This window comes from Herpailurus yagouaroundi, unplaced genomic scaffold, assembly GCF_014898765.1.
Source record: "Herpailurus yagouaroundi ecotype Mexico unplaced genomic scaffold, PumYag 542, whole genome shotgun sequence".
In the NCBI taxonomy this organism is placed as follows: Eukaryota; Metazoa; Chordata; class Mammalia; order Carnivora; family Felidae; genus Herpailurus; species Herpailurus yagouaroundi.
In genome coordinates this window covers 362519-381370 of record NW_024412759.1, presented here as the reverse complement: position 1 = coordinate 381370, position 18852 = coordinate 362519, and the positions used below count along the sequence as shown (strand labels likewise).

General features: G+C 36.4%; 1 protein-coding gene across 1 annotated transcript in view; it reads right to left on the bottom strand.

Annotated features, from left to right (window-relative positions):
• Window positions 1-1355: 1355 nt before the first annotated feature.
• LOC121023277 (butyrophilin subfamily 1 member A1-like) overlaps window positions 1356-18852 on the bottom strand; it is a 64322-nt gene continuing 46825 nt past the window's right edge. The window contains exons 2-3 of the mRNA XM_040465042.1: window positions 7361-7708; window positions 1356-1711 (exon numbers count right to left, since the gene is read on the bottom strand). Coding sequence (XP_040320976.1) covers window positions 1356-1711; window positions 7361-7708 — 704 coding nt within the window. The remainder of the gene's footprint in view (window positions 1712-7360; window positions 7709-18852) is intronic.

Here is an 18852-nt window from a genome sequence, read left to right as displayed (position 1 = left end):
CGTGGATGGAACTGGAGAGTGTGATGCTAAGTGAAATAAGCCATACAGAGAAAGACAGATACCATATGGTTTCACTCTTATGTGGATCCTGAGAAACTTAACAGGAACCCATGGGGAGGGGAAGGGAAAAAAGAAGAAAAAAAAAAAAAAAAGAGGTTAGAGTGGGAGAGAGCCAAAGCATAATAGACTGTTGAGAACTGAGAGCAAACTGAGGGTTGATGGGGGGTGGGAGGGAGGAGAGGGTGGGTGATGGGTATTGAGGAGGGCACCTTTTGGGATGAGCACTGGGTGTTGTATGGAAACCAATTTGACAATAAATTTCATATATAAATAAATAAAATAAATAAAATAAATAAATAAACCAATGTGACTTTCCAATCTAAAGCACAATAGAAGTGACACTTTACTTATTGATAAAAGGTCATACATATGTTTATCTACTATAGAAAAAATATATATTGTGGCTTGGTATTTTTTTTAGTAATGGGGATATTTAAAAATACATATAATGTCATCAGGAGTTTATATTATTTCTGGGAAATAGTGAAACATATAATCAAAATTATGTGTGAGTAAAGAGTGAACTTAACACAGAATAGATTGAAGATAGCTTCCTGAGAAGTTAAGATTAAATTTTGAGGGACCATAGAAAACTCTTTGTTATAGGAATTTAGAAGAAATGTGTCAATAACAGGCTACATGAGGTATTACAATAATATGTTTAAAGAATTAATGAGGGGTAGAAATATTTGGAGACAAAGAAATAGAGGGATGAAAGATGAAGCTGGAGAGATAAGAAAGGACAAGAACTGAAGACTGTTGTTGACAAGCTGCAATACTTCAAATAAAGACATTTGCATATCAAAGAAGTTGGGGGAGATCATGTAGGCAAACTATTTCTTTGAACAAACACTTTCAGTAGTTATTGGAATGTCTGAGCTCCTCTCTACCTGTGATATTAATTTTACGAGGTAGACACCATAATTATCCCAATTTAACTTTTGGGAACTGAGCACAAGAAGGTCAATACTTGCCCAAGATCATGATGCTGCTAAATGGCACTGCCAGGATACAAATCCAATTTGAAATATGGGAGAAAACACCAAATTGTTAAAACAGGCTTTCCCTAGGCAATAGGATTAGGTGAAGCTTAGGAGCAACTTCAAAAGATTCCACAAAGACACTATTACCTTTTGAATACTTTTGTGCACTCAGGTGTTCATTTTCATGAAGTAGCACAATGACATTTATATTGAAATAAGAAATACAAAACAAGACAAAATGTGACTTTTTCCAAGTTATCCACACTAAGAGTTAGAAATGGATAAACTAGAATATCCTTCTAGGTCTGTCAGTCATAGGTCTTTGCCATTAAGACCTTCCTGATCAGCAGTGATATCCCAATATATCAACTTTGGAGGAAACTGACCTGCCATGGAGACAAGCACCACCTTCTCCACACTGAGTATTAGGTTCCTTATAACACAAGATACTTCTGTTCTTGAACTTCTATCCATTGTGATAGATGATTCCACATGAAACAGACCATTTTCTTCTATTCTTTTTGTCTCAGAGGCTGGTGCCAAGTGCAATCCTTGAGGGTCCTTCCATTGTATCTCAGGCTCTGGAAACCACCCAGTGGATATGCAGGTCATCTTAATGTCTCTGTTATTGCCAGGCTCAATGTGAATATGAGGAGCCATACCTGAGACTAGGAAAGCCAAAGAGAGACAGAGAAAGTATGTATCTCCAAAAGTTTTCTTGCCAGTTTACATTTTAATTAACTTCTATGAAACTCAGTTTTCTTATTTATAAAACAGGAGTTAGAAAAATAACTGCAAAGAACTTTAGTGAAAAAAAATCAGCTGTATCAACATTTTAAAAGTACCCACATACAAAACATGTCTGTATTCTTTTCTTTTCTTCCCTCACATTTGAAACATTACCTAGTATTTTATCTGATGATTCTTAAAGTTGAGTAGACAAACACTCTATGATTTCATTTGCAGCCTCTAAATTTAAAGGAACACAACAGTTTGTGGTTTTCTGTAGCAAATTGGTAGTCATTTTACAAATATCTTTTAATCTCTAATTCTAAAGAAGCTATTTTTATTTATTTTTTTTAAATTTTTTTTCAACGTTTTTTATTTATTTTTGGGACAGAGAGAGACAGAGCATGAACGGGGGAGGGGCAGAGAGAGAGAGGGAGACACAGAATGGGAAGCAGGCTCCAGGCTCTGAGCCATCAGCCCAGAGCCTGACGCGGGGCTCGAACTCACGGACCGCGAGATCGTGACCTGGCCGAAGTCGGACGCTTAACCGACTGCGCCACCCAGGCGCCCCTAAAGAAGCTATTTTTAATAAGAACTTCCTTTAAGTTTGGAAATGCTATCAACATCAATGTAGTCCAAACAAACTAGCTATAGGTGGCTACAGAGAACCTGAAATATTGTTAGAAAATGGATTTCTTATTTTAATCAATTAAATTTATATAAGCAAATGTAAATTCAAATACCACATGCAGCTAGTAGCTACCATTTTGGATAGAACAATTTGGGGAATAGTGTTTTAATTATACATATGCCAGTTCGTGTTACAACTGCATGTTCTAACTCCCACTTACATTTAGGAGTAGCCTTGATATGCTGGTGTAAGTGTTGTAAAAGGGAAATGATGTGTGTGCCTTCTAGAATATTTCCCTCAAAGGAAGGAGATACACTTTTTCCTTCATTCTTTCTCTCTCTCAAGGGCTGGAGTAGAATGGCTTTGGGTCATTGTCAAAAGTGAATTTTCTGGATATGGAAAAAAACATCAATATAAGAGAAATACGTGAATTTCACGGTTTATACTCACTCTTCCGGTTCTAGATCCTTTCTTCCTATAACTCAGAAGAATAGAAACTGGTTTAATCTACTATGTGTTGAAGTTCATTGTATAGTAGTGTAGCATTGTACAGTATTATGTACAATAACCAATGCAGTCTATAACAAAACAAAGAATCAAATTTCCTGGGATACAACTTGGATTTAATTTTGGGTTTGGGTTTGATTTGGGTTTAATTTTGTCTTCTGATAGATATGTTAAACCCCTAAACTTCAAAATCTATGCGTTTATTTGGAAACCATTCTGTACATGTATTAGTAAAGATGAAATTATACAGGAATAGGAGGGTCCTAATCCAAAATGATTGTGGCCTATGTAAACAGAAAGAAATTTGGAAACAGAAACACAGGGAAAAGGTCCCTGTGAAGATGGAGGCAGAGATGGGAAAGATCCTATCAAATCCAAGAAATGCCTAGCACCGCAAGAAACTGGAAGAGGCAAGGAAGTATTTTCCTTATATTATTCCCTGGGACGATAACCCTGATGACGCTTTGATTGTGGACTCTGGCCTCCAGAATTGTGAAAATATAAATTTCTATTGTTTTTGGGTCATCCAATTTTTGTTGATTTTTGACAGTCCTTCTGTGAAGTTGATGAAGGAAAATTATATAATGTCATATGATATTGCATGGATGGCCATATCCTGAAGAAGTACCATGAGGTGACTAGCATATAGTGTTTCAAACCAGTGATGACTTAGCTGGCACTATGGTACCATCCAGTGCTAGTACTCATACATGGAATTTTTAGAATACAGTGGCTTTGAAAATCAGTAGAGAAGAATAGTTGTGAGGATAAGCTATAGAGTCAAAGAGTTACACTTGTACTAGCTGGCACAACTGAACCAATATGTCTAACGACTCAATCTCTCTGTGCTTCCATACTTGTTTTGTAAAACCAGGATTAAGAGAGTCTCAACTCATATGAATGGTCTACAAATTCCTTCATATAAAGTGCTTACAGGGTTGTATTGAATAAATATTATTCATCTTAAAGAGTTAATTAACTAAGAGTACAAAGAAAAGATGTTTTTCCTTGCTGGGATCCTTCCAATTGAAAGGCCATCATCCCACTGTATTTCTTGTATTCAGACTACTTGCTAAGAGTTGGAGGGAAATGTGGTTGAGGATGGGTAGTTTATAAAAACAAGATTATATTTAGCAGGTCTTTTTAGAAACACAATAAATGCTTAATTTGATTCTGATTTTCTGGAGAGAGAAGAGTAAAGTTGTACTTCGAATTACATCATTCTGTTTGCCTTATTAAATGTGGGGGTTAAGGGTAGAACAACGTCTGAGTCCAGCATCAATTAAAAATAGGAGTGGAAATTAAGGGTGGTGGGTATGGATAATTTCAAAGGCTTGAAACATGTATTCCAAGTGTCGTCTTAGCCATTAATGTTCTCTTATGAATGATCAAGTCAAGACAGAGGAGTCAAAGTGGAGAAAAGATTGTCAGCAGGAGAGGAAACCAGGTCACCATTGTTCTCCTACCATCGTGGGTTTCTAACTGGCATAGTTGAGGCCTACATAGTTTCTGACATAGCACAAGCTGACTTTAAAACATTTTTTACCTATTTCGAGAGTCTGGTTTTTTTATTGTCTTATGACCATGACAGGGAGAGAAAACCTATGGTTTTCACCATTATGAGACCATATGATTATGCTACCTAATATAAGGGCCTTCAATTTTATTTCTTATCTTTTAGAAAATATTTTGGTTAAGTTTGCAACCTATACTTGTGGTTTTGATAATAATTATTAACTGATGGATTTGCTTACCTGTACCCTACAAGTGTAAAATTAGCTTGATAGTAGAAGACAGTGATGCTTATTGATTGTAAGTAGAATTTAATGTAGGGGTTCTTGTTCACTACAACCTCCTGGATATTGAAACAGCAAAGGGAATGAGTTGGTTGTTTTGACTCAAGGTATAGAAGAATCTTTTCTCTAGAAGAGGGTACAGTACTATGGATTTGCCTGCAGAGACTGCATTTTTATCACAAAGTGATTACTGACACTGGGGAAAATGTCACTCCTCCAGGAAGGAGAGACAGATTAAAGAAATTCATGCCATAAGTCACAGTGTCTAAGCAAATTACAGGAAAATATGAGTTATTCAGCTAGAGAAAATCAAGGGCTTGGTATAAAAATCTGGCACAAATGAAAACTATAATGCTACACAGCACTAGACACTACATTGCAGTAGTTACGGGACTGAATGTAAAAGGATCCATCTTAGAAAGAAGTACAGAAGGTCATGGATAATTCATCTGGAGGCAGTAAGATCACTGAATCAACCTAGCACTTTATTTTTCTGATGTATCATGAATTAGGATAGCAGGTTCAAAGATGAGATGGGTCCCATTATGATCAACAAAATGTTGCAAAAAAAAGCAGCTCACCTACAATTAGGGAGCACAAAGACATTTTGGGGGGAAAGTCTAGATTCTTCAAACATATTTGTGATCACTTATTATGTCAATATTTATATACAAGTTTATATTATAATAGGCCACAAGGTGATACGATTTCTTAAGAATTTAGAAGTACATCTTTTTTTCATTAATTTCAAATGTGAAAGGTTGTATCTACAAATATTGGACTTGGTTGGAATATAAAATCCAGATATTTCTACCTCCCACAGGAAAAAGAGAAGGGAAAACAAATTTCTTTGGATGGCTTAAGGGCTTCTGGACTTCATAAAAAGATGTGTAGAATTCAAGCGTATTGCTTGTAATATATGTCCACAATGCAAATTAAAGAGCTTGACACAGGGTTTATAGTAGTTTAATTAAAAAATATATCCTTGGGTAGGAAATAAAAGTTATCTTGCATATATGACTTGGAAAAATCATATCAGAAAATCTGTATCAGAAAATCTCATCTACGAGGCACAGGAGTTTGTGATGAAGATTCTAAAAATTGTGTCAACAAATTACCATTTTTGAAGCTCAAAAAAATTTCAAGCAGAAGCACGATGTTAGAATTTTGTGTCAAGAGCTTCAAGATATGAAATGCATTCTTCTAAAGACTCTGGGGTAAAATGGAAGAATAGTGGAAAGGTGATTTCTATTTAGTGGTAGAATTACTCTGCACAAAGAACAAGTAAGTCAGAGATAAAGAAAATTGAGATGATCCTGAGTTATGACATACTTTTATTGAAGTAGCAAAGTAGCAAGCGACTCCCAGATTCAAAGCCCTTGATAAAGGTTTATTCAAGTTTTAGGAAATGTTTGTAGGATTCTAGAAGTGGTTGTCTAATAACTGGAATACTTCACAAGTTACAATAGAATGAAAGATCCCTGCTCAAAAGGCAAAAATTAATGAATGGATGAATATAATTGGTCTCATGCCTCTTAGGTTCTGATTAAATGCTTCCAGTGGAGTTACACTCGTTTGCAACAATAGACCCTTGCAGCAAGGATCCCCAGTATACTTACATAAAAAGCAGATATACTGTAAACTCAGGAAGGAATATCAGAAGGAGGTTACTATTCTTACCGTGACTCAGCAGAAACATTACCAGAGGATGTGTGGATCAAAGTGTCTGGTTACAAAAATGTTGACTCAGACAGGTATTTAAAGCTTGCAGGCAAGTGTCTTTGCAATTTACCCCCTTTAATATCTGAAGAATTATATAAGAGCACACCCTTTATTGTAAAAATACGGAATCAGGGTTACTTATGCATATGAAGAATTGTTACTAAATAGCAGGCAGGAGCATTTGCACACAGGTCAGGGAGTTCTGGAGGAAAGCAAATTTCCTTCCTTTTAGAGGAAGGTCAATATCATTTCTCTTAAGTCCATTGTAAGAGAGATGATGCAAAAACTCTTCATCTGAGCTCAGTGCAAGGTCCTAAATTGTTTATAGAAAAAATGTTGTTTCAGTCTCAGCGTATTGTTGAATTACAGTCCTTCCTTACACTTTCACTCTTGCAGTACAATTGTGTGTGTGTGTGTGTGTGTGTGTGTGTGTGTGTGTGTGTGTATAATAACAGAACAGGAGTGAGATATAAGGGGATAAATTATGCAGGATCTGAATAAACAATGATGTATATTAAGAATAGGCAAGACCACATTTCACTGGGCTTTTCCCAGAGTGGGCAGCAGTGAAGTGCAGAAACCTAGACTGGATGGCAGACTGGTCAGATATTTTCTGCTTCTTTTTACTTCCTTCTGAGACTTAGAAGACAAAGTTACATTTCTGGGGTTCTTCTGAGATAGAACATACAATAATCCCTACTCTTTCTTTTCTTAAAAGTAATTATGTCGACAAAGATAAAAATGGATTTTCACTACTACCCAAGAACGATGGGGCACACTGATTAGATTTGTTTTACATATTTAACTTTCTTGACATTCAATCATAGTGTTTGTATAGATTTAGCTACCTCTATCCATATACACCAATACTTTAGACTGCTGATGAAAAAAATAATACGATTTGTGTAGGAGTTTTCATTGCAGTGACTTACCTGTGACCAACATTTCAAATTGTACTTCAGTGTAGAATGTGGAGCTTTCAAAGAAACACCCATACTCCCCTCCATCTGAAGGTCGGATGGGGTAGATCCTTAGGGCAACGTGCCCTTTGGTAATATTGTCCTTCAGGAACTCTGTCCTCCCTTGGTACTCTGGTATCTGGTGCTCCAAATGATCCTGGGAAGTCCTATATTGATGTACCAGGCCTGAAAGATCATTTCGGTACCATGTCACCTCCATGTCTTGAGCATCCATTGATGGGCTGAGGTGACAGGACAACACAGCCTCCTCCCCAACCACAGCAATGACTGGTGTTCTTGGTCCTATCACATGAAATTGCCCTGGAAGTAATTTTTAAAACAAGAGAATCATCACTTAGACAGTGATAGCATGGTAGTGGTCTTCTAATCAGTAAAAAGTTACATCAGTTTAATTAACATAGCAAGCTGTAGTTAATTAATGAACAGATTTAAAATAAAGATGCCCAAATACACTGTCAGCATAAGGGATAATACAGGACATGATGACAATGTAGAACAATCATATGATCTTAACAACAATTTAATTGTGTTTTCCCTTTGCCTAGGATTGAAATTCAAATTATATAAATCGCATTGTTTATGTCATAAAAATTACATGTGTTAGAGAATATTATTCTAATTTTACAGATGAGAATATTGAGTTGGTCAATAACTACTAACTGAGTCTGTGATTAATGAACTGAGCGAGTGAATGATAAATTGTCACTAAATACTTAATTACAAAGGAATTATTTAAGAATGCTAATAGTAACATCCAAATGTTTCCTTGCTTTAAATTATGTACTATATATGGGGTACCTGGGTGGCTCAGTTGGTTTAACATCCGACTTTAGCTCAGGTCATGATCTCATGCTCCATGAGTTTGAACCCCACGTCAGGCTCTGTGTTGAGAGCTCAGAGCCTGGAGCCTGCTTCAGATTCTATGTCTCCCTCTCTCTCTGCCCCTCCCCTGATCACTCTCTCTCTCTGTCTCTCAAAAATAAACAAAGGTTAAAAAATTAAAAAATAGGGGCACCTGGGTGGCTCAGTCTGTTAAGCGTCCGACTTCGGCTCAGGTCACGATCTCACGGTCCGTGAGTTCGAGCCCCGCGTCGGGCTCTGGGCTGATGGCTCAGAGCCTGGAGCCTGCTTCTGATTCTGTGTCTCCCTCTCTCTCTGCCCCTCCCCCGTTCATGCTCTGTCTCTCTCTGTCTCAAAAATAAATAAACGTTAAAAAATTTTTAATAAAAAAAATTAAAAAATAAAAATAAACTATGTACTGCATAATATAACTAATAATGAAATACAATATGAAGCTATTAAAATTATGTTTAGAAAAAAATAGAACAATATTTATAATATCTCCCATTTTAAAACATAAGTATGACATCCTGTGTACAACATAAATTTTCTAGAAAATTACATCATTAAAAAATAAATTTGAGGGCATTAAGATGGCTGAGAAGTAGGAGTGCTGGGATTTTCCTTGACCCTCAAACACAACTGTATTGAGATCATGTCACTTGGAACACCCAGGGAATCAATCTTTGTAATGGCAAAAGGATATCAACAGTTGGAGGAAGACAGCTTGGCAGGATTGAGGTGTGTATATGTGATTTGGAGGAGATAAAAGAACACAGCAAAGGAAGGGAGGGGAACCTTTCTGTGTAGAGACAAAAGGGAGAGAAAGAGATAACTGGAAAAAGTCAACATCAAGTTAGCACATGAGGAAAACCTCTCTGGACTACAGACTAGGGAATAAGAAATAAGGAGAGTGTCAGTTTCTATTTTGCAAACAGTCTTAGGAGCTGAAACTCAGAGGTTTCAAAAGTGCATGATTTTCTCCAGACTTAAGCTGGGAGTCCTGGTGTGCACTCTGGGGAGGAGGGAGCTGGCACCAGAACACTAGCACAGATCTCAAAGACCCAATGGACAATCACAGTCCCCCTCCTTGAGCACTGCAAGAAGAGGGTTTATTGCCTCCCCAAGGACAAAAGACCCTGCCGGATGCCAGGCAAAGGCCTTTCATCAGCAGGGCAGAGTAGCTCTACCGCAAAACAGGGTCCATGCAGTGCCAGTTCCCATAAGATTGTGGGTTCTGAATCCCAGCCAAGCACCTAAAAGGCATGGGAGAACTGTGGAGCAGGGCAAACTGACCTCCCTCACTACACTGTGAGGGCTGCCTAAAAAGCATGGTTTGAGACACCTGGTCTGGGGAGGAGAGATTGGGTTATTGCCAATTTTCTCCCCATCACCAACACCTTGGGACTTCGTAGAGTAGCACAGCATGCCCCACTTCCCTTCATCCCTTGTAGGAGGGACTACCTACACCAAACCGTACCCTTCTGTGCCTGGCAACTGCCTATCTTCTGGAGCAACACTGACACTAATCCAACCAGAGGACCTCTTCCAGAAGAGCACAGCCACCTGTTCCAGTCACCAACTGATAACTGTTTTTGTTGTTGTTTTTTTCTTTTTCTTTTTCTTTCTATTTCTTTTCTGTTCTTTTCTTTGTGATTCTTTTTGATTTATATATATATATATATATATATATATATATATATATATTTTTATATAGGCATATGATTTAGGCATGTATGATTTAGGCATATATATATATATATGGCATATATGCATATGCATATTTATTTGATTTGGCAGTTTTTATTCTCTTATTTTTCCACCTTTTCTCTTTCTTCTTCATTTTCCACTCTCTTTTTCGGATTTGGCCTTATAGTTGTTGTTTTTTTGTTTTGTTTTGTTTGTTTGCTTGTTTTAATTCTCTGGTATTCTTTTCTCCCCTTTTATTTATATATATATATTTTTTTTCTTTTTAGAATCAGGTTTTGCACCCATTTTCCTTTTCTCCAAGGCTACTTCAACAAACAAATCACAGCACACCTGGTTACAGGCCCAAACACTCTACCACTACAAGCAAGGAGGTGCTCTGCAGATGACTGACCAGTGGGATAGAGCAGCCAGAAATGCAACAACAGAGTGCACACAACATTTGCAAAAATTCTCAAATATATACTAGCAAATCAAATTCAACCGTATATTGAAAGTATTATTCAGGACTCATTTCTGGGCTGCAGGGTTGGTTCACTATCTGCAAATCAGTCAACTTGATACATCCTGTCAATAGATTCAGAGAAAGCATTTGACAAAATACAGCATCGTTTCGTGAAAGAAAAAAAAAAACCTCAAGAAAATCTGGATAGAAAGAACATTCCTTAAAATACTAAAAACTATATATGAATTGGCCACTGGTAATATAATCTTCAATGGGGAAAAACTGAGGGTTTTCCCCTAAGATCCAGAACCCAATAGGGATGTCCACTCTCACTACATTTCTTCAACATAGTGTTGGAAGTCCTAACCTCAACAATCAGACAACAAAATGAAACAAGAAATAAAAGGCATCCAAATTCGTTAAGTGGAAGTCACTGCTTTTTTACCTCATTGCTTTTCCCACAAAAAATTTTGTTTCCTGCAATGTCTCCTTTCTAGTTATTATCTTTATTTATTTGTTTAAAGATTTCTTTTGAATAATTCTTATGAAGCTCGTTTATCTGGAATACTATCTCTCAAATTCTTAATGATAATTTTGCTAGATAGAGTATACTTGGTTGTATTATTTTTCTTTTTTCCTTTTAGCATTTTCATATATCATGACACTCTTTTCTGGTCTACAAAGTCTACTAAAAAGGTAACTGATAGTGTAATAGTGATTCCTTTACATGTAACTAATCACTATTCTCTTACTGCTTTTAGTATTCTGTCTTTATGTTTCATTTTTGACATTTTAATTATAATGTGTTTTGATGCATATCTCTTTGCCTCTTTATCATTTTTGGAATTTTGTGTGTAACCTGGGCTTCAATGTCCTTTTTTCTTTCCCCAGGTTATAGAAGTTTTCAGCTATTATTTCTTCCAGTAACTTTTCTGCCCCTTTTTCTTTCTTTTGTCTCCTTTTGGAACATATAGAATGTGAGTATTAGCATGTTTGATGTCATCCCTGAGGTCTCTTAAGCTATCTTTATTGTTTATTTCTTTTTATTTCTCAGTTTTGGTGAATTCCACTCCCCTGTCCTCCAGAATGCTGAAGCATTCTTCTATACCATGTAATCTGCTGTTTATAAACTCTGTGTATTTCTTTTTTTTCATTTTTGCTATTTTATTATTTGGTTCTGATTAGTGTTTTCTTATATTTTCTATATATTTGTTAAAGTTCTTACTGTATTCATCCCTTCATCTCCTGAGTTTGTTAAGCATCTTTACAACCTTTATTTTGAACTCTTTTCAGTTAGATTACTTGTCACAGCTCTTGGCAGGGTGTGCCCTCTGGCATTAGCAGACTGGAGAGAGAATTCCCAAATGCTGCCTGGCAGGCCTGGGAGCACTAGGGCTGGAGGAGAAAGCAAAAATGGCTGCTTCCAATGTCTGAGTTCCTAATGACAGTCTTCTGCCTTTTTGGTAGGCACTACAAGATGAGAAACTGGCTCTCCACATATATGGTGTATACACTTTCTGATATGGAATTTTTGTTCTGGTTTCCATGTCAGATGAGCCTATGTGAAAACCCTTTAAAAGAAGGTTTTCCTTTCCCTATAGTTTTATCATTTTCCTGGATTTAGTCCCTATTGGTTTTCAAATACAGGTGCTTGGGGGGCTTATCTGTCCTGTGCAGAATTTAAGGGTTAGGATGCCTAATGTGGAGCTCAAAATTCTTGCTTCTCTTGGAAGTTTCTTACATTTGAGATACGTCCTGACTATGGAATGTCATGCCTGGGGTGTTTTACTTTTCCTTTTCTCTGTCTATGTCTCTGTCTCTTTCTCTCTCTCTCTCAGTCTCTCTCTTTTTTCAAGACTGTATCTTTCCTTCTTCTACCTAGCTCAGTGGTATCCCATGTGACGGCTTTGTCAACCAGTTTCTAGGTCTCCTTTAGAAGGAGTTATTCCATATGTAGTTGTAGATGTGTTGTATCTATAGGAGGAAGTGAGTTCAAGATCATCCTTTGTCACTGAATTACTTTCTTGTTAGTTCTTTTCTATGTTTGTGGATAAAATGTTCTGTGTTGGCAGGCAAATTTATTTTTTAATTATTCCTCCAAGAGTAATCAAACTTTCCTCTACTATTTTTGAATGCAAGTAAAATATATACATAAAATGTCTCAAATTCATCAAGAGAATTAAGATTATTATTCATCATACATTATTCCCATTTGGACTAATTGAATTTTTTTTTACTTCTTATTTGTAGTTCAAGATCTTATTTATAGAAATAATGCATCTACTTTTGTACAGTCAGAAATACAAAGATAGTAACAAAAACATTTATCTGATCAAAGTAAAAGAAAAATTTAATTCCATTTTTGCAGGACTTGCATTTTTTTGCTCAATGAATAATTAATTCTAATGCAGTCTCTTTCTTTGCAGACACTATGTAGTAATTCATATGATTCATCAGAAAACAAATTGGGCATCAAGCATATAACAAAAGAATGTCTTCTCTTTCAACATTCATCCATTCAAATTAATTGTTATGTATTTAGTGTGTCACATTATAATCAAGACTATGAAAAAAGCTGATAAATGGTAAGAAACTAGCATTCAAGGATTCCCTTGTCTCTTTTCAGAACTCTACAGCATATTCCTTTTATGGCTGTATGTATTACATCAGAAAAGATTCTGATGCCACACATTGGGAAAGCTAACAGAGGGATCTGATAGATGAAAGGGGAAAGTCTTCTTGAAAAGGATGAGATGCACCAGAAAGAACAGCATGAGCTGTGTATGTCAGAAATTGTCATGGGAGCTGAACCCAGGAATAGTCACATCTTTGGTTTGGTGGGCACCTGATCACTCCAGAGTCAGGAAATATTTCTTTGTATTTCCTTAAGTACACTTTCATATTTCCGTAGCCAAGACTCTATTAACTATAAATCTGTTAATAAGTTATTCTCATTTTTGTCTAAGCCTTACTCAGTTTCCTATATGAGTTTCTCCACATAGTCAACCCATACTGTTAGTGCTGCATAAACAATGGATGACTGGGCAGCTTGATAGTTGAAAGCAAGAACAGGAAGTGAAAACTGACTAGGCAAGGTAAATCTGAGAAGAACTAAGTAGGGTAGGTATGGAGCACAAGTTGTCAAACAAACTATGGACACATTTTTTTGGTATATAATTAGCATGTAAATCTGCATGAAACATAACGTAAATCATGGGCATTGTAGCACTTCAGATAGTCAGGAGACTACTAATTAAATGGTACAGAAGGCTCAGAGTTCAGTGGTACATGTTTTTACCAATTTATATTGGAAATGACAAGAGATTGTTAGACTATCCACATAGGCTTGGGCACTTGGCACATGTACCATTTGGAGCTGGAATTTCTGACTCAGATATTATGGAATTGCATGTGATTTTAGTCAGGTGACAATCTATAAGTGCTCAGAAGGATCCCTGAAATAATTGATAGATGGATAAAAGCTGAGTTTATTACATAATAATAAGGGCAAGCACCATCTCAGCAGAATCTTTAAGAAAGGGAGGTCAAGAATGGTACACTTTCAATGCACTGTCCCATGTGCTGAGTGGGTTGTCTTTCTTTCACTGTTGGTGGAGGATTCAGCAGCTATCGTGTGATAATATGGCAGTAAAGACAACTAACTGTACTCTGACATTCTGCACTTCTTGCTTATAATCTCTTCACAGTTATAAGCAAATGAATTTCTGCTGAGGGGATGGAACTATCTGGTAATCTTTCATGTCGAAGATGAGGTGGTAACATACATATATCGATTTATCCAACTGTTATTTCCTAATTAACCACTGTGACACACACAAATGGATGAATTGTCATTCAGTCAGTGTAAAAATTTGTGTCATTTAATGATAATGGGGCTAAGGAAATTACTTGAGGAAGCTTAAGACTTTAAACCATAAGTTAATTTAAAAATGTTTGCATATGGGGCAACTTGGTGGCTCAGTCGGTTAAGCGTTCAGCTTCTGCTCAGGTCATTATCTCTCAGTCTGTGAGTTCGAGTCCTGCATCATCTCTGTGCTGACAGCTCAGAGTTTAGAGCCTACTTTGGCTTCTGTGTCTCCCTCTCTGCCACTCCCCTGCTCATGTTCTGGCTCTCTCGCTCTCTATCTAAAAAAATAAATAAAAACATTAAAAAAATTAAAAATGTTTGCATAAATAAAAATAGACTAAAATAGTTAATAATTATCAAAAGAAGAAATATTCAGTTGGACTCAATGTGATTATTCAGTGTGATTACTTCAGAAAAAGAACTAGAAGATATAATATCCTGTGTTAATACAGGTAGCTACAAGCATATTATCCTGTATGACCACCTCTTTAATCAAAAGCTTTGTGTTCTCAGGGTGCCTAGTTGGCTCAGTTGGTCAAGCATCCAACTCTTAGTTTTAGCACAAGTCATGTCAGGCTCTGTATTGACAGTATGGAGCCTGCTTGGGATTCTCTGCCTCACTCTCTTTTGCCCCTGCCCCTCTCACACTGTCTCTCCCTCTCTCTCAAAATAAATAAATAAACATTTTCTAAAATATGTTTTTGTTCTACAAAGCCTTCAGCGGATGTATTATTCATTATTTTCCAAATCCATAGAGCACCTAACAATGTAAAAATAAGCCTATATGCTCAAAGAACTTTGCAAAACCACTTATTAAGACCAATAAGGTAATTGGTTGCTAAACTAAGAATTTTAAAAACCACAATATGGAAATTTTCTTCAACCAACCATACTGTCCCATCACTAGATGTTAGAGTTCCAACAGTTAGTCCTCTACCATATTTTTTTTCTTGTTTTGTTTTGTTTTGTTTTGTTTTATTTTATTTTATTTTATTTTATTTTATTTTATTTTATTCTACTTTTTATTTTTAATTTACATCCAAGTTAGTTAACATAGAGTGCAACAGAGATTTCAGGAGTAGATTCCTTAATGCCGTGACCAATTTAGCCTATCTTCTTCCCACAACCCCTTCAGCAATCCTCTGTTCTCTATAATTAAGAGTCTCCTATGTTTTGTCCCCCCTCCCTGTTTTTATGCTATTTGCTATTTATGCTTCCCTCCCTTTATGTTCTTCTGTTTTGTATCTTAAAGCCCTCATATGAGTGAAGTCATATGAAATTTATCATTCTCTGACTAATTTCACTTAGCATAATACTCTCTAGTTCCATTCAAGTAATTACAAATGGCAAGATTTCATTCTTTTTGATTTCTGAGTAATACTCCATTGTGTGTGTGTGTATACATATATCATATTATGTATACACACACACACACACACACACACACACACACACACACCATATCTTCTTTATCCATTCATCCATTGATGGACATTTGGGCTCTTTCCATACTTTGGCTATTGTTGATAGTGCTGCTATAAATATTGGGGTGCATGTGACCTTTTGAAGCAGCATATCTGTATCCCTTGGATAAATACCTAGTAGTGAAATCGCTGGGTTGTAACGTAGTCTACATTTAATTTTTTTGAGGAGCCTACATATTGTTTTCCTGAGTGGCTGCACCAGCTTGCATTTCCACCAAAAGTGCAAAAGAGATCCTCTTTCTCCACATCCTCACCAACATCTGTTGTTGCCTGAGTTGTTAATATTAGCCATTCTGACAGGTGTGAGATGGTATCTCCCTGTGGTTTTGATTTGTATTTCCCTGATGATGAGTGATGTGGAGCATTTTTTCATGCATCAGTTGGCCATCTGGATGTCTTCTTTGGAGAAGTGTCTCTTCATGTCTTTTGCCCACTTTTTCATAGGGTTATTTGTTTTTTGGGTGTTGAGTTTGATAAGTTCTTTATAAATTTTGGATACTAACTCTTTATCTGATATTTCGTGTGCAAATATCTTCTCCCATTCCATCAGCTGCCTTTTAGTTTTACTGATTGTTTTCTTTGCTCTGCAGAAGCTTTTTACTTTGATGATGTTCCAATAGTTCATTTTTCTTTTGGTTTCCCTTGTCTCCAGAGACGTGTTGAGTAAGAAGTTGCTGTGGCCAAGATCAAAGAGGTTTTTGCCTGCTTTCTCCTCGAGGATTTTGATGGCACCACCTGCTGAAAAGACTGTCTTTATTCCATTGGATAGTCTTGCCTGCTTTGTCAAAGATTTGTTGGCCATACATTTGTGGGTCCATTTGGGGGTTCTCTATTCTGTTCCATTGATCTGAGTGTCTGTTCTTGTGCCAGTACCATACTGTCTTGATGATTACAGCTTTGTAGTATAGCTTGCAGTCTGGGATTGTGATGCCTCCAGCTTTGGTTTTCTTTTTCAAGATTTCTTTGGCTATATGGGGTCTTTTGTGGTTCCATACAAATTTGAGGATTGCTTGTTCTAGCTCTGTGAAGAATACTTTTGTTATGTTGATAGGTATTGTATTGAATATGTAGATTCCTTTTGGTGCTATTAACATTTTAACAATATTTGTTTTTCCTATCCAGGAGCATGGAATCTTTTTCCATTTGTTGTGTCTTCTTCAATTTCTTTCATAAGGTTTGTATAGTTTTCAGTACATAGATTTTTCACCTCTTTGGTTAGATTTATTCCTAGGTATTTTATGGGTTTGTGTGTGTGTGTATGTAATTGCAAATGGGATCAATTCCTTGCTTTCTCTTTCTCTTGTTTCATTGTTGGTGTATAGGAATGCAATTGATTTCTGTGCATTGATTTTATATCCTGCACCTTTGCTGAATTCATGAATCAGTTCTGGCAATTTTTTAGTGGACTCTTTTGGGTGTACCATATAGACTATCATGTCATCTGTGAAGAGTAAACGTTTGACCTCCTCCTGGCAGATTTTCATGCCTTATATTTCTTTGTGTTGTCTGATTGCAGAGGCTAAGCTTTCCAATACTATGTTGAATAACCGTGGAAAGAGTGGACATCCTTGTCTTGTTCCTGACCTTAGGGGGAAAGCTCTCAGTGTTTCCCCACTGAAGGTGATATTAGCATTGGGTCATTCATAGATGGCTTTTATGATCTCGAGGTTTGCTCCCTTCTATCCCTATTTTCTTGAGGGTTTTTATCAAGAAAGGATGCTGTATTTTGTCAAATGCTTTCTCTGCATCTATTGAGAGGACCTAATCTTCCTACCTTCCTAACAATTCAGGAGATGGTTTAATGAAATCTGCTTGGAAATATACCTGGCAAAGATTAAATAACAATATTTGTTCTTCCAATCCATAAACATGGACTGTTGTTCTATTTTTGTGTCATCTTCAATTACTTTTATCACTGAAATATAGTTTTCAGAATAAAGGTTTTTGTTTGTTTGTTTACATCTTTAGTTAGGTTTATCCTTCAGTATGTATGGGTTTTGATGCAATTGTAAGTGGGATTGATTTCTTAATTTCTCTTTCTTCTGCTTTATTATTTGAGTATAGAAATACAACAGACTCCTAAAACTTTAGGATTTTCTGAGTGATACAAATATCTTGATATTTATACAAGCCCTTTTTACTATACCTGAGTTTTTGCTATTGAGGTCACTCAAGGTGGGGCCCCTAGATAGCTACAGGGTAGGGATTTGTCCCTAAAAGAACAAAAAATGTTATTGGAGGATTAAAACTATGTACCTTACCCCATGGAGATGAGTGGGATAGAGTTGTCCAATTATCAGTTGCCAATGATATAATCACTCATGCCTATATTTTGAAACTTCCACAAACATTATAAAACAATGAAGGTAAGAGAACCTCATGTCGGTGCACATACTGAAGTGATAGGAAAATGACCTGCTTAGAGAGACGTGAAAGCTCTATATCCCTACTCTACTCTATGCTCCACTTATCTTTTCCATTTAATTATTCCTGAGTTATAACCTTTGTAATAAAACTGTGAGCGTACATATATTCCCTTCCTGAGTTTTTTGAGTCATTCTCAACAATTACCACAAATGAGGGGAGTTTGGGGAACCCCTGAACTTTTAGTCTTCCTCGCAGAATGTGAATAGCCTCAAGGTCTCATTGGTGGCTGGTGTCTGAAGTGGGGATAGTCTTGTGGGACTAAGTCTTAACTTCAGGGATCAACATAGTTTGGAGTAAATAGTGTCAGAATTTTATTAAATTATTAGACAACCCATTGGCATTGGAAAATTGATTAGAAACCTGTGGTTTGAAAATATAAAGGATAAAAGGCATAAAAGGAATTAAGAAATGATGGATCCTACTTCTGGGAATTGGTTCACTGGGCACTTAAAGATGTGGAAATCAATTAGGAAAAAATCAAAATATGTAATCAATTTGTTTTTGCAATAGCTACTGAAATAAAAAATAATGGTAGGTCAGAACTTGATGCTGGAATAAACTCAGAATTTAGTCTGACATTTTTTATTAGCCTCAAACCCTACTCCAAATATTCTGGGACAAGAGGAATGCCGCAGACAATCCATATGGGAAAGGAAGGCAAAAATAGAAGTTA